Here is a 17,982-nt window from a genome sequence, read left to right as displayed (position 1 = left end):
GAAGAAAAGATTAGAAGCTTTTGAAATGTGGTGCTATAGGAGAATGTTAAAAATCAGATGGGTGGATAAAGTGACAAAAGAAGAGGTATTGCGGCAAATAGATGAAGAAAGAAGCATTTGGAAAAATATAGTTAAAAGAAGAGACAGACTTATAGGCCACATACTAAGGCATCCTGGAATAGTCGCTTTAATATTGGAAGGACAGGTAGAAGGAAAAAATTGTGTAGGCAGGCCACATTTGGAATATGTAAAACAAATTGTTAGGGATGTAGGATGTAGAGGGTATACTGAAATGAAACGACTAGCACTAGATCGGGAATCTTGGAGAGCTGCATCAAACCAGTCAAATGACTGAAGACAAAAAAAAAAAAAAAAAATTTCTAAGAAAGACTTTTTCAATAAAAGTTTTACCAAACCATAAATAGCATCATCCACTAAAAAATATAATAAGGAAAGAAATCACAAAAATCTTTATAATTTAACTTTACCAGGAAATATAAAAAGAGGGAGTATACGATATTGTGAAGAAAGTAAGAGATACATGGCTGCAAATTCATAAATTGCAAGAAACTTGTAGAGCAGTAATTAGTAAGAAGACAAAGCTAATTAATGAGGTAGTAGATGCAATGAGATCAAGATAGTATGTAACATCTTTGAAAGCATCTGATTAATGTCATAGATTATACTCGTATACTTCAAAATCACTGTACCATTGCTGTAGCATGAAATTGTAACTATCTACATATACTTGTACATACACAAGCAGCATAGAGATGTCTTTACATTAGCAAGCCAACTTCAGTTGATTAACATTATTATACAGTAATCCACACTGTTTGCAATGATAAAATCATTCAATCTACTGTGAAAAGCAAGTAATCAGTGTTCTGGAAGAAAAGGATTGTGTTCTGTTATAGTTCAGCAAGACAAAATTTGTACGTCTTAGGCACAAGATAATTAAACAAAAATTGAGTGGATAATTGAACTACTACTTCAATTTCATTGAAATTTAGACATAATAGTAATGTAATGTATCTGAAGTTGTGTACGTGAAAATTTGATAAAGATTGGTTGAGTCAATTTTTGAGCTACACTCAATTTAAGATCAAAAAAATGTAATCTTCTCCATTACCTGTCACCACTAAATTAAATCATGCAATTAAACTAATGCTTTCACGAAAACTACAGCTCCATTTAAGTATAAATCAAATATACTGCATCATAGTACATATAGTTTTATTGAAAGTGCATTTTACCAAAGCTTTCTAAAATGTTTTTTTACTACATTTTTGATTTTAATATTAAGCTAAATTACTTTGAGTTTGGTAAAATAGACGGAGCGTACAGGAAAGTTAAGAAAAATTTTGGGGTACATAAATTAAAATCTAATAATGTGTTAAACAAAGATGGTACACCAATGTATAATACGAAAGGTAAAGTCGATAGATGGGTGGAATATACTGAAGAGTTATACGGAGGAAATGAATTAGAAAATGGTGTTATAGAGGAAGAAGAGGAAGTTGAGGAGGATGAAATGGGAGAAACAATACTGAGATATGAATTTAAGAGAGCATTAAAAGATTTAAATGGCAGAAAGGCTCCTGGAATAGACGGAATACCTGTAGAATTACAGCGCAGTGCAGGTGAGGAAGCGATTGATAGATTATACAAACTGGTGTGTAATATTTATGAAAAAGGGGAATTTCTGTCAGACTTCAAAAAAAGTGTTATAGTCATGATACCAAAGAGAGCAGGGGCAGATAAATGTGAAGAATACAGAACAATTAGTTTAACTAGTCATGCATCAAAAATCTTAACCAGAATTTTATACAGGAGAATTGAGAGGAGAGTGGAAGAAGTGTTAGGAGAAGACCAATTTGGTTTCAGGAAAAGTATAGGAACAAGGGAAGCAATTGTAGGCCTCAGATTAATAGTAGAAGGAAGATTAAAGAAAAACAAACCAACACACTTGGCGTTTATAGACCTAGAAAAGGCATTCGATAACGTAGACTGGAATAAAATGTTCAGCATTTTAAAAAAATTAGGGTTCAAATACAGAGATAGAAAAACAATTGCTAACATGTACAGGAACCAAACAGCAACAGTAACAATTGAAGAACATAAGAAAGGGAGTCCGACAAGGATGTTCCCTATCTCCGTTACTTTTTAATCTTTACATGGAACTAGCAGTTAATGATGTTAAAGAACAATTTAGATTTGGAGTAACAGTACAAGGTGAAAAGATAAAGACGCTACGATTTGCTGATGATATAGTAATTCTTGCCGAGAGTAAAAAGGGTTTAGAAGAAACAATGAACGGCATAGATGAAGTCCTACGCAAGAACTATCGCATGAAAATAAACAAGAACAAAACAAAAGTAATGAAATGTAGTAGAAATAACAAAGATGGACCACTGAATGTGAAAATAGGAGGAGAAAAGATTATGGAGGTAGAAGAATTTTGTTATTTGGGAAGTAGAATTACTAAAGATGGACGAAGCAGGAGCGATATAAAATGCCGAATAGCACAAGCTAAACGAGCCTTCAGTAAGAAATACAATTTGTTTACATCAAAAATTAATTTAAATGTCAGGAAAAGATTTTTGAAAGTGTATATTTGGAGTGTCGCTTTATATGGAAGTGAAACTTGGACAATCGGAGTATCTGAGAAGAAAAGATTAGAAGCTTTTGAAATGTGGTGCTATAGGAGAATGTTAAAAATCAGATGGGTGGATAAAGTGACAAATGAAGAGGTATTGCAGCAAATAGATGAAGAAAGATGCATTTGGAAAAATATAGTTAAAAGAAGAGACAGACTTATAGGCCACATACTAAGGCATCCTGGAATAGTCGCTTTAATATTGGAAGAACAGGTAGAAGGAAAAAATTGTGTAGGCAGGCCACGTTTGGAATATGTAAAACAAATTGTTAGGGATGTAGGATGTAGAGGGTATACTGAAATGAAACGACTAGCACTAGATAGGGAATCTTGGAGAACTGCATCAGAACAAGTCAAATGACTGAAGACAAAAAAAAAAAACGTTAAGTTTTTATCTGTATTATTGTTGTTATATTTTTAAAAATGTTTACTACACATTTTAAAATAAATAGCTTAATATTTAAATGGAGTAGTTTTCACGAAAGCATTAGTTTAATAAGTGTATGATTTAATTTTGCATAATAGTAGAAAAGTGCTGAAAATGTATCTAAAAACCCTGTTTTTTTAACTTTAACTCATTCCTATGAACCAATTCACTGAAAATTAATAGGTCTCTATTCCCAATAAGTTTACATCACCTCACTAAATTTTGTCAAAATCGGTTAAGATTTGAGTCCAGTAGAGCACACAAAAAAAATCTTATACATATATACATATGTCAGTAGCATGTAAATTAATCCGAACACAAGGAATATTTTTTTATGTTGTCCTTGACTGCACCCATTCTTTCATGTAATGTGTGGTTATTTAACAACTTTCATGTTACAAATAGTGTTTTGTGAAAGTTTATTTCATTTTTTAATATAAAAATCATATATTTGTATTTTTATTCTGTGTATCTTGAATGCATAATAACTCCAAGAAAGCGTTGAAAAACTGTTTCTCTTTCTGAGCATACTAGTATGACACGACACATAGTTTCTGGATGTAGTGTTGAACTAGTGGCAGTGAATGCTATTTTAAAACAATTTTAAGAAACTGATTCCTTTTTGTCTCAAAGGAAAGAGGCAAATTTAGCTGTAAAAGAAACACTACGTCAACCAGGATCAGTTAGTGAGAAAAAGTGAACTTTATCCAAAATTATCTCATGTGGACTTAAATCTATAATTAGTAGCCAGTGGAATAGATTTACAAGTGACAATTGCTAGACGCTGACTTATTGCAGCTGGACAGAAAGCTTGACAAGCTAAAAAGCAGCTTTTAACACCAGCAATGAGCAAAAAAAGAAGACTTGTGGGCCAAAGCACATGCTAAATGGAATATCTTAAAAAATTTTCCTTTTATGGTCTTTTCCAGTTTGGAGAATAGGAAGAAATCACAGGGGTAAATATCTGGTGAATACGGAGCCTGAGGCATTATAATAATGTTGTTTTTAGCCAAAAATTCATGAACAAGCAGTGCAGTGTGAGCAGGTGCATTATCATGGTGCAATTGCCATGAATTGTTTCATCACAAATCCAGGCGTTTTCTTTGGATTGCTTCACATAAACAGCGTAGAACTTCCACGTAGTACTCCTTATTGACCATATGGCCTGGTGGCAAGAACTCATGATACACTAAGTCGTTGAAACTGAAAAACACAGTGATCAGAATTTTCAGATTTAATTGAGCATGACAAGCTTTATTCGGTCTTGGCGTTTCAGGAAACTTCCACTGGGATGACTGAGCCTTAATTTCGATATCATACCCATACACACATTTTTCATCACCAGTTAGACTCATTTGAGCAGTTCTGGATTGTCAATTTCTTCATTCAGCAATTCCTGAGCAATGTTCACTCACAGTTTCTGGTTGAAATTCAACAATTTTGGAACAAATTTTGCTGTCACACATTTCAGGCCATCATTTCTTCACTTTTTTGACAGTCATTCATTCTTGGTGTGCTAGGATCCAGGGCACTTATAATTTTCATCTTCATGGCCCTTGGCCCTCTTGGAAACGTATGTGTACCACTTGTAATGCTTGTTTTAAAATTCATAGAAGAATCCTCAAAAGCAACATTCAAAATTCATAATGTAATGGTGCACTTTATTCCATTCTTAAAACAAAATTTAATGTAAATTCTTTACATTATTATTACATTATTCTTTACATAATTAAAATTTGGATTTTTTGAGACTGGATTTTTTTTTGGAACTGCAGTAATAAGTCCTCATTGAGAGCTTTTCAACGATATACCATAAGTGGTACTAATTTTTAATGTCTCCAGAGTTATAGCCAAATAAAATTTTAATTAATGAAATATTTGGATCTTATGGGAAGGCACATTATGGGAAGATTAAGTTACATTTACGTGTAAATATAACTTAATCGGCATACAAGTAAGTCATGTGTGGTCTACATCAGATTTTTTCCACAAGTTAAATCACCAGGCATACAAAAACACATGAGCCTTTTCAAAAGCCAAGAATAAACTTAGCATCCATTTACACAAACAAATTACAAATTGAAGAACATAGAAAAGGTACTTCAGAGTACATAAAATGAAATTAGTTAAAAATTAATTTAATTAAGCAATGTGATTTCAAATGTTAACATTTTGAATTTAGAAAAGATGGTGAATAAACATAATGCTGTAATTAAAACACTATGATTTATTAGTTATGTATTTCACAACTTACGATAAGAATTTCTATTAATACATGATACAGCATATAAATATACATTAGAGGCATGTGTACCAACACAACAAACAAAATTGTAACAAATGGATTCATACAGCACAAAAAATTTTTTAAATTTGCTTATTTTTTTTTATTAAACTGGCTCATATCCAACAATCAGTTAAAACATCCCCAGAAAAAGTTTTTTTGGGTTTGTTTCACATTTAAAGATTCTTGTTCATTACTTCCAGTAAATGATATGTTAAAAAGTGATGGATATATCAAGATTCTGAAGGAAAGAACAAACACACTACTTCAAAACAAATTCCCACAAAGCAAACGAGTGTTGCAACAAGATTTGGCACCATGCCATATTCCCAAAAAAGTGAAAAGATTTTTCAGAGAATGAAACATTAGTGTTCCCAGGGTCAGGCAACTCCCCAGACTTAAACACAATTGAAAATCTTTGGGCAATAGTCATAAGACAATTCTCAAAAATGGATTGTAACAAAAATTGACATCATTAAAGTAATATTACTGGTATGGTTTCATGATGAAGAAATCAAAAAAGTATATTTGTTGAATCAATGCCAAATCATGTATGTGAAGTGATTAAGAATAAAGAAAGACATATTAATTACTAGATATTCACGTACAGGTATGATTTTTTTTCTAAATAAGTTAAAAAAATTTTCACGTCTAAATATTTGCTTTACAAACACAGGAAAATGACTAAATAAATAAAATCATTAAAACATTTTGTTTAATTATCTTGTGCCTAAGAAGTACAAAACTTGTCTTGCTAAACTAGAAAGGAACACAATCCTTTTCTTCCATAACACTGAATACTTGCTTTTCATGGTTGATTCCATGATCTTATCCTTATAAATAGTGAGGGATTCCTGTATAATAATGTTAATCAACTGAAGTTGCAAGTAAATTCAGTTGTAAAGGCAAATCTATGTTTGTGTTTATAAAGTAGTTTGTTAGAATTTCATGCTATAATAATGGTAAAATGATTTCAAAGTATATAATCTACGACATTAATCAGGTGCTTTCAAAGATTATATACAATTTTAATTTCATTGTATATACTACCATGTTAATTAGCTTTGTCTTCTTACTACTTACTGCTCTACAAATTTCTGTAATTTAGGTATTTGCGGCCATACACCCTCCATAATATCCTAAATTCCCTCTTTCCACATTTCCCTTGGATAACACGCACGTCTTCTTCCATCAGCCTTTATAATCATTCACCTACTTTTCTAAACTCTGTTCTGCTTAACAAATTCTCTTACATGTACTTCTCACAATTTCTCTTCTAGTTTTCCCTTCCAGTGTTCACTGTAATCTCATTTCTCCAGCTTGAAGGCTTTTCCTCACAATTTCTCTTGTCTTTTGTGTATCTTCTCTACAGATTGATGGTACATAATATACCATACAAAATAACCTTGGCATTTTCTGATACATTCTTTTCATGTAACAAATCTTTAAATGCTTCATACAGATTTCTATCACTTAGTATTCGTTTTAAAATTCATCAATCATTTTTCCATCAACATTTTTGTTTTCATCTTCCCAGTATATTAAAACTTCCGATTCTCAAAAGTCCTCCATCCAGTACAATGTTTCTATCTCTTACTAAGAACATCACTTTATTTTTTCCTTACTTATTCACGTTTTCCACTTACCAATCATCATATCATCTACAGAAATAATTTTATTCTTTTTCACCACTTTTTCTTTCACTCGTCTTTTCAATCTCAAAACACTGAAATTATTAAAAAAATGTTTTTACAGACATATTTTTTTGTTGTCTTCGCTATATAACTTCTAGAAATATAAATTATTTTTCATTTAAGATGTGAATTTTTTGCTATAATTAAATTTATAGCAAAAAAATGTTAGAAATGTCTATTTACTTTGTTAACTACATTAATCTGATTAGGAGAATATTCCTACAATTTTACAGTGTCAGTAAGATTTCTTGTTATAAATGTACTGTTTTTTTTATTAGTGTTTCAACCACTATATCAATTAAATTTAACATTTTACTATTATTGAGTCCTTACTATACTTAAGTATTGTATTCTTATAAAAAATATTATGCATATTATTACCAACATTTTTTCTTCTTTTGTTACAATTCTTTTTTGCCCAAATTATTTGCAGATACTTGCTTTTAATCAATATTTAATTACATTATTTAAAAAATTATTATGCTGAGTTGATACAAGACAAATTTTATGCCAAATAGGCTACAACAGTTAAATATTCTCATAGATAATAACCCATCCTCTGTGGGCTGAAATAAATTATAAAACTCTGAGTTATAAGATTATAAAGCTTCTAAAAACAAGATAAAAGGAATCAAATTTCCTCTTTTTTTATTTTATTTATGAATTTAAAATGTTCATATTTATTATACCCGTATAATTTCATTTCATGAAAAATAATAAAGATTTTTTAAAAATACGACAGATTAAGAAAAGGTATTGAAATACACAAATTTACGTGCACAGAAAATGTACTTCTGAGTAAACAAACTGAAACTAATAAAAAAATTAATTTAATTAAGCAATGTGATTTCAACTGTTAACATTTTGAATTTAATAAAGATGCTGAAAAAAATATAATGCTGTAATTAAAACACATGATTTATTAGTTATGTATTTCATGACTTATGATTATAATTTCTATTAATACATATTACAACATGTAGATATATATTTCTAAAACACATAAAACTATACTATTTAATCATTCTGGACACATGCCATTAGATATTTTGAAGGCCTATCTTAGTGTCTATAACACTACAAAAATAAAGTAAACACTATATTTAAATTTTCAATTTCTGAGACATGATTACAGACAAATCAAAACATGAAACATAATCAACAAAAACAAACATTTCTTTCCCAGTTTATTAAATTAAGAACACTTTCCCTTAATTTAGTTTTTAGTAATACCTGGACAGTAACAGTTGGCGTACTAGCAGCACTGGATGAACTCCAAGAACTTGAAGTAGTGGTATTTGATGTAGGAGCAGCACTAGCCTGTTGCATAACCATAGTGCTTTGGCCACCAGCAGGAGCTATTTGTGCAATCTGCACTTGACCCGAAGGTGTCAATATCTGCGCCATTTGTGGCGCTGGCACCTTTAAAAAATATTAATCAATAAAAAACAGTGAGCAAGCAAGACTACATAAGGATGTTTCATCTATAAATGAGAATTTTATTGCCTTCCTTTCCTTAATATCTGATGCCATGCTAGTTACAATATGTACAGATGAATTTAAACCATTATCAACCAACACTTCCTCTGCATCATCAGCCAAATGACTAAGTAAAAAGTGCCTAATATTGTTAATCATTATAAAATGTCTCCATAGCAAATGAATACTTACAACAGACAAGAGAGTATGATAGGAAAAAATAGTTTCAAAAGAAAAAAGAGCAGTGTGAAGATTGAACTTCATGCTTATAAGCAAGAACTCTTCTACCTCTAGCAAATAATAGAACAATGATAAGATTGTTACAACTGTGTTAACAATGGCAAATAACAATGGTTGTTTGCCAACTTATTATTTTAGAGGAGAAACTCTTAAGAATAATGAGAACATTGAAGTAAAATGGAGCTTGTTTGAAAAACATCCAAAAGACTTAAGATGATTCAAGCCATTGAAAGAGAATGAACAAGTGCACTATAGTAAAGGGAAACTCCACTGAAACAAAAAATGTTTCTGATTCACCTTGACAATAAAATTCATAGAAATAACTTCTCATTTACATCTGAACCCTTGCAGATTAAATTTACTCAACCTGGATAAGACCGAAAACCCTCTTGGGATCTACAAATACTAAGTACAGAATAAATTAAATAAAATTTAAACAGTTTTGAAAATTATAAGTAGGCAATTTTTGAAAACTCCTGGAAGAAATAACAAAGCTTTACACAATATTACTTAATAATTCAAAACATTCATTATTCCAGTTTACAAAAAAAAAAAAACGAATTTTTTATTTTTATGTAAGTATTTATAAATATACTATTTCATTAACTATAATTAAATTACAATAACCTAAATAATAACTAAAAAAATCAACTTATTCATTAATTTTTTTATTAAAAATAGTAACACAACAGTAAAATAAATAATAAAAAACAACACTAAAATATAAAATTGATTAGAACAGTGTACACAGTAACAAAAAATATTAAAAAGATTATGTCTGAAGTACATAATTAAACTTAACTAACTAACACAACCACACGCCAAACACAACAATAAGCAAATTAAAAAAAAAAATTAAATATATATATGCATAAAATATACATAAAAATAATATGCATTAAATATATATATATGCATGATCATTTACTGTCAGCTGTTATACACAGCCTTAACCACATTAGGAAGATGAGGGTAAGAGCAGTAGAGCCAAGAAGGAAGTTTTCTTTTACCACAGAGACATGTAGTGGTAACTACAGTTACTAAACCATTAAACAGATGATGAACACTACAGAAGTAAATAGCTTCATTTAATAATATAGCTTTAATCAATAATCACCAAAATGTACAACAGAGAATAATTTTAACTCTTTGCTCTCTACAGGCCACAATGAAAGGATTTAGTAAGTAATTGTTTATCTTCACAATTTTTGCTTCATTGCTAGATTTACTGAATAAAAATATGATTATTTCTTCTTCATGACATCATATACATAATTACTTGCAGCAAAACTTAATCAAGAAATGAAATAAATTACAAACATTTGTTTTGGGATTCAATATTATTTTGTCAAAATGAATTTTTTGGCATTTGACTTTTCTTTTTTTTTAAATATCCTATTTTTTGTTTAAAAATAAATAAATGAACTTAAAAGTTTCTACTTTATTTTAAAAGCTATGCTGATGAAATGAACTAAAACAGCTAAAATATGTCATCATACTAGTAAATAAAAGCACAACACAAGTTTAGGTTTTATCAGTGAGAAAAAAGTTATAAATGTAATGTATATTTACTACAAGCATTAAATAAATAATAATAACTTTAATAGCACATATTAAATAACTCTAAACCTCAAATTAAAAAATAAAAAAGCAACAAAAAATTCAGTTTTAAATTGCAGATGAAACTTCAACTAGAAGTTAACAAAAATATCCTATATGAGTGAAATGGCAGTGATTACATTAAATTGGATTAAAACACAAAACCTCTAAATGCAGAAAAAATACTAAGATATATTTTAATTTAAAATATCAAATTATATCATAATAATTAAATCTAAAAACTAAAAATTCATTAAATTTAATCTACATAAATTACTATATAAAAATGTTCATTTGTAACTATACTGTATTATAACATTTAACATTAAGTTTATTATTTAATGGAATATCACGATTAGCCATTAAAAGTGTCATTGAACAACCTCTTTATACTGCAAATAAAATTATTTGATCAATTAAAAATTGAAACCATCCAACTAAACACAATAAGTTTAAGTTACTTAACAATGGCAATGCATTAAACATCACAACAGACAACTATAATAACATTTAGAATATAGTTCTAAATAATAAAATATATTTCATATGTAATCTGTAAGATCCCAAACAATTATTAGAGTTAAAAACTGTAATATTTAGATTAATTTTATTAAGCATGGCCCGTTGGTAAAAATACATAAATATTTATATAATTATATTTTCCACTCACCAACATTCATTAATAAAAACTATGTTCAAGCGCTTTCGTAGATTAGTACTCCATCCTCAGGAACAACGATATATACTTTATAAATGTTTACATCATATATCAATAATTTTAATGAAATAAATATAACAACTGATCATCAAGGAGTTAAAATACAAGTCCTTAAAGGTATAAAGGTAAATTATACATCATGTCAGTAAGAAGACCACAATTGTTATGTTTATTGGAATGAAATAGTTTTGCCAACCTAAGAGTCAAAATTATTGTTTAATATTTGTTTAAATAAGACATCATTTTCAAAATTTGTTTGTTCATTTACGTCTTATTGTTTAAGTGTCTATAATATTTTTCTAAAATATTTGTTTTATTAAAGTTATCAGAATATTCAAGAATTTTAATGAAATTATTTGGGTTGTAATTGGGAATATGTTCTATGACATATCTGGAAAAATTGGATCGTTCTATGTTTTCTTTATTTATACAACTGATGTGTTCATTAATTCTAATTGCAAAAGATTGATTAGTTATCCTAATATACTCCAAGTTGCAGTTTGCACATTTTAAACTGTATACTCCCTGTTTATCTACATTAAATTTATTATTATTTTAGTAGAATTTCCATTATTTATATAGTTTATTTTGTTATTTGATGAGTATGCAGTTTTTAATTCAAGTGATTTAAATATTTTTTTTTAATTTCTTGTAATTTACATTGTATTCAATTTTTGCATATTCGTTTCCGTTATTATTTGTTAGTTTTATATTATCTTTTATATAAATTTTATTTTTTATTTTAGTACACAATTTGTTTATTAGGTTTTCTTTGTATCCATTAATTATAGCTATACGAGGGTTGTCTGAAACATTTTGAACCTAATATAGAAAGATGCATTTTTTCTGTCTAATTTGGTTTTATTTTTCAACAAAGCCCTTTCAAGTTGATACACTTTTTCTAGCAATGCTCAAATCTCTCTAACCCTTCCAAATAGTAGCTGGTATCTTTCTCTACAAAACAGGCATTTACGAATGCAATAACCTCAAAGTTTGATGAAAATCTCTTTCATCAGACTTTAGCAAGCAAAACTTTAAGGTTAGGAAACAAGAAAAAGCCGCTTGGGGCCAGATCTGGTGAATAAGGTGAATGGTCAACCAATTCAAAGTGAAATTCGTGAATTTTAGCCATAGCAACCATCGAAGTGTGAGCAGGCACATTGTCCTGATGGAAAAGCACTTTCTTCTTCTTCAAATGTGGTTGTTTTTTTGCAATTTCTGCATTCAGCTAATTAAGTATTGATGCGTAATACTGTCCTGTTATTGTTTTACCTTTTTGAAGAAAATCGATAAACAAAATTTTGTTACTTTCCCAAAACAGTCACCATCACCTTCCCAGCCAATGGAACCGTCTTCGCCTTTTTTGGAGCAGGTTCATCCTTTGCAGTCCACTGTCTTGTCTGTTGTCTCATCTCAGGAGTGTAGTAGTAGATCCATGTTTCATCTATAGTTATAAATTGACACAAAACTATCTGACTCATTTTGTTTAAATTGCAGGGTCTTGGAAATGTTCATTCGAATGCGATTTTGGCCCAAAGTGAGCAAACATGGCACCCGACATGCAGATAGCTTACACATACCCAATTCTTCAGTTAATATATGGCAAATATGTTCTTTCGATATGCCCATAGCCTCTGCTATCTCTCTAACCTTAATTTGTCGGCCATTTGGTAAACTTTTTCGATGATATTGGTGGTGGTTACAGTTTTTGACTGTCCTGAATGCTCATCATCAACCAAGCTGGTATGACCATGTCTAAATTCAGCGGCTCATCTTTTCACGGTGGTAAATGATTGGACAGAGTCCTCATAAACAGCATCCAATTCGGTTTTAATTTGTGCAGATGTATTGCCTTTCAAATGCAAGTATTTAATCACGGCACGATATTCAATTTTTTGCATTTTCACAAAATCACTCACAATGACTTATTTAAACAACTGAGTGTCCAAAATGGCTGAAATTTTAGAGAGTATCTTTCAACATATGCACAAATACATTCAGTAACTTTTGTGATGAGTGCTGCCATGTTCACGTTGAGGCTCAAAACTTTTCAGACAGCCCTCGTATATTTGATGTTATCTAATTCATTGTTTAATTTTATATTATGTTTTAAATATTTTATAGCTCTACATATTAATGTGTTAAATGTTGTCATTTTTTGGTTCCAAGAATGAAATGAATTATGATGTCCTGTTTAGTGGGTTTCCTCTATATGTTTAAATCTAATTCATTATTATTATAATTTTTATTAATTTTCATACCCAAAAAATTACATTGTTGTTGTTTTCTCGACTTAGGTGAAATTAATGTCATTATTTAAAGAGTTCATTTCTTTGACTATTTTATCTTCTTCATCTTTAAATTGTATTTTATATATGATTAATATGTCATCTACATATCTTTCATACACTAAAATTTGGTGTTTATTATATACAATGCAGATTATTGTTTTCTTATTAATTCATGAAAATATTAGCAAGAATAGCCGAACGAGGTGATCCTATAATGAAACCTTTCTGTTGCTGGTAGTATTTGTTATTAAATTTGAAATAATTGTATTTAACAAATAATTTTAATAGATTATTTTGTGCATTATGTTACTAACTATTTTTAAGTTGATTAAGGTTTCATTAATCACATTAATAGTTTTGTCGGTATCAATGTCAATTGTTAGTATTCATGTCTTTTATGTCTAATGTTATGAGTTTGGTTGTCATTTATATTATTAATTATATCAAATAATTCATATCCATTTTTTTAGACTATGTTTATTATCAATTTTAATATATTCTTTTAAAATATTAGATAGAAATTTGCTTCATGTGTATGTAGGTGAATTAATATAATTTATTAAAGGTCTCATAGGCATATCACATTTATGTATTTTAGGAAGTGCTTTTAATGTAGGAGCTTTTGTATTAGTTAGTTTGAAATTTTTAATAATACTAGTGAATTTAGTTTTATTTTTGATTTTGATATGGTATTATTTTATAATATAAACATTTTTTATTAAATTTTATGTTGGCAACTGATTTGTGAAGTTTCATTTTTAAGTTAAGAAATTTCACAGCCATAGTCATTTGGTTATCATTTAGATTAATTTTATTAATCATGGCCCACTGGTAATAATATATAAATATTTATGCAATTATATTTTCCACTTAACCAACATTCATTAATAGAAACTATGTTCAAGCACTTTTGTTGATTACTACTCCGTCCTCATGAATAATGATAACATACTTTATAAATGTTTACTTTACATTCAATAATTTTAGTAAAAAAAATTTTTAAATATTACAATTGATCATCAAGCAGTTAAAATAAAATAAAATTATACATCATTTCAGTAAGAAAGTCACAATTATTATCTTTATTTTCAGTTTTGTAAAATACAAAATTTTTCAATTTTGCCAGACGAATGTAATTCCAATTACAACCCAAATAATTTCATTAAAATTCTTGAATATTCTGATAACTTTAATAAAACAAATATTTTTTTTAAATATTATATACACTTAAATAATAAAAGACGTAAACGAACTAACAAATTTTGAAAATGATATCTTATTTAAACAAATATTAAACAATAATTTTGACTCTTAGGATGGTAAAACTATTTCATTCCAATAAACATAACAACTGTGACCTTCTTACTGACATGACGTATAATTTGATTTTATTTTAACTCCTTGATGATCACTTGTTACATTTATTTTAAAAATTTATTTCATTAGTTATTTATCTGTGAAGTAAACATTTATAAAGTATATTATCACTGTTCCTGAGGATGGAGTAATAATCTCCAAAAGCACTTCAACATAGTTTCTATCTATGAATGTTGGTAAGTGGAAAATATAATTATGTAAACTGTAATATTATCTGAGATTATACAGGATTAAAATTTTTGTAATAATCTCCCTAGTAATTTAAGAGGGGGAGGGAGCTGAAAATTTAATGCACACATGAATGTAACAGAACAAAATGCAGAAAAAGCAACAGGTGCTACAATCTTATAGTTTCATTTCCCTACTACTAACACTCCAAAACTCATTGCCCGTGCCTCTCATCTTCTGTCAGATCTATTATTAAGGAGCTGAGTACACCTTCTACATCATACCTAAAATAGTGTGCAGTAACTGAATTTTTTATATGGAAGGAAGAAATGAACACTAATGACATTCATCATTGTCTAAAAGCCATTTATGGTGATGAAACTGTTAATAAAAGTACAGTGAGTAGGCGAGCAATAGAATTTCTTGCATCAGAAACTGATATACAAATACTGAGGATAAAACTTGCAGTGACAATCTGCTTTGTGACTGATAAGAAGCATCAAAAGGAGGTAGATGAAACAATTCAACATAATCATTGCATCACTAACTAAACAGACATATCAAACTAACAAGTAGGACATATTGTTAAATAACTGGGCTACCATAAAATTTGTTAGGTGAAAATCACAGAATAAGAACAAACAACAAAAGAATATTATGAACATCTTAACAACATTAACTTTTGTTGTAAATAGCAAAAAGAAGCTGTTCACAACATTCCTGAGGGAGAAGGAAGTTATCTTCCTTTTCAATATTGTGACTGGAAACAGAACTTGGATGCATCATTAAGGCTCAGAAGAAATACAGTATAGCATGGAATACAGACAATGAGGTTCTCCAAATTAAAAAAAATTCAGAAAACCCTCTGCAAAAAAATCCTCTTGAGTGTTCTGAAATTCCAAATGCATGTATGCGAGTGTTGACTTGGAAGCTGGTAAATTCTGTATTACATACAGTTGTTAACAGCTTAGACGACGTATGTATCATGTTTCACAATCCACTAAGCTGATAATTCTGCAATATGATAATCTTCTGCCACACACATTACATCTGAAAAGGCTCTTGTGAAGTTGAAATTTTAACCTATTTCAGATCCTGCATACTCACCAGATTGTGCAGCTGTAAATTGTGACCAAGTGAAAAAATAAATGAAAGTTTTTCTATTTATTTGATAATATAATTTTATGTCATATTGGTTTGATTTGATTATCTCTTTTCATATCAAGTATTAGTTTTAAGACTTGTTTTATGTATTAAGTATTAGGATTGTTGTCCATGATGTGGCTAAACATTTTCTAGCGATGGGCTGCCTACCTTTCCAAAAGGATATTGAAAAAAGAGGTGTGGAGGATAATAGCTAAATAAATAAAACAATTACTATTTACACAAAAATTAATTTGTTTGTAGATTTTCCGAACTTAAAACTCATATTTTTAATGCTTAGTAAAGTGTTTTATTCTACTATTTTGACTGTTCTATGTGTATGGGTTGTAATGTGGTTAATTGTTGACATCAAAATCCACATGCTACAGACAGATCAAAAAGTAAAATAAAACATTATAAAAATCACCATTTTTAAAGAAAAAAACTCTATTTATAGTGATGGGTCATTACAATTCTTTTTGCCAACTTTCTATGTTAAATGAGTTCACAATGTTCAGAGCAGTACAATTTAGAACACCTCTCACATCATCGTTGTTGCTTTAGCAGAATCTTGAAATGAGCAAAACTTCTCACTTCCAAATGCATGGCATCCTGCCATAAATCTGAGAAATAAGAAGAGTGGTGGAGTAATATTAAGGCTGTTTTGCATAATCTTCCTTGTTTTGATAAATAAGACTAAGCAATCTTTCATCTAGTAACTGTTAAAAAAGAATAATCTACAGTGGTTGTAGACAGAGTGATAGAAAATAATTGTAGTATTATATTACTGAATTAGTAAAAGATCCTTTACATTTGTTTGTTGGATGGAGAAAAACAAGCAATAGCCTAAGTAAAATAATTAAAATTACCCTTCTGTAATCAAGAATACATTCACTTCTAATGGTTATGGCAAAATAAAAAAATAATGTTAATTCATACATACCAAACAAAAGAATACATAAAAAATCATTAAGACTCTATACACATCATACTAACCAGAATAAATGAAAAATAATTTAGCATATGTGAGAAGTAATAGATTTTTTTTATCCATATGTAAATATATATAAAATGCAATAAGCTGTGACCATTAACGCAAATGCAGAATAAATAAGTACACTTATCCTGGATTACAAATCTCAAAGATCAGTTGAATTAATTAATGACAGTGTATTTTTGCAGGCTGGCTGTTTTTTGTTTTGTTTAATTTCACCACACCACACAAATACTATACTATTTTTCCTTCATAAAAAAAACACACTGCTATATAAAAATCAAAAGAATGGTTTAGTTTTTTTAACACTACTTAATAATTATTATAAACATAACACAAATAAATAATAATGAATTAAGATATATGTTCACACATGAAACCTTTATACATTATACTAGACATAAATATAATAAAAATTAAACTTGTTTAATAAAATCAAACAAAATATATCATTATACTATATAAATTTTAACATAACACCTAACAGCCAAACATCATAAGAATATAATACAATGTTATTAATTTATTTTCTTTCTATTACCTGATACTATATTTGCTGTAATCTTAAATATAACAACACTGGGTCATGAGTAACCAGTCAAAAAGCTTATAATGAAAATAAGGATCTCACAAGATTACTAAATGTAATCATAAGTTATTACTAAGAATGTTAATATAAAAATAAGTATATAGAAACTTATATTAACATACATTAATAAAATATCACACAAACAAAAATTACTTCAAGCTAAAAATTTTTTAGCTTTTTTAACTATCTGCATATTAAAACAAATGAAAAACCAATTACAGGAAAATACAAAATACATTTTTACAAATAAATTATACCATCGCACCATCAGAAAGAATGAATGAAATATGTTTTATGGAACATACATAGAAAAACAAACA

The 17,982-nt window shown here is 28.8% G+C and overlaps 1 protein-coding gene across 8 annotated transcripts in view; it reads right to left on the bottom strand.

Moving 5' to 3' along the window:
• The window catches only part of LOC142319415 (uncharacterized), a 137,518-nt gene that overhangs the window by 62,390 nt on the left and 57,146 nt on the right, over positions 1 to 17,982 (bottom strand). For all 8 annotated transcript variants that reach the window (XM_075356677.1, XM_075356671.1, XM_075356669.1 and 5 more), the window contains one exon: positions 8,298 to 8,486. In XM_075356677.1, coding sequence (XP_075212792.1) covers positions 8,298 to 8,486 — 189 coding nt within the window. The remainder of the gene's footprint in view (positions 1 to 8,297; positions 8,487 to 17,982) is intronic.

Source organism: Lycorma delicatula, chromosome 2 (genome assembly GCF_047948215.1).
Source record: "Lycorma delicatula isolate Av1 chromosome 2, ASM4794821v1, whole genome shotgun sequence".
Classification (NCBI taxonomy): domain Eukaryota; kingdom Metazoa; phylum Arthropoda; class Insecta; order Hemiptera; family Fulgoridae; genus Lycorma; species Lycorma delicatula.
Note: the sequence above shows the minus strand (reverse complement) of the source record. Positions and strands in the feature narration are given on the sequence as shown.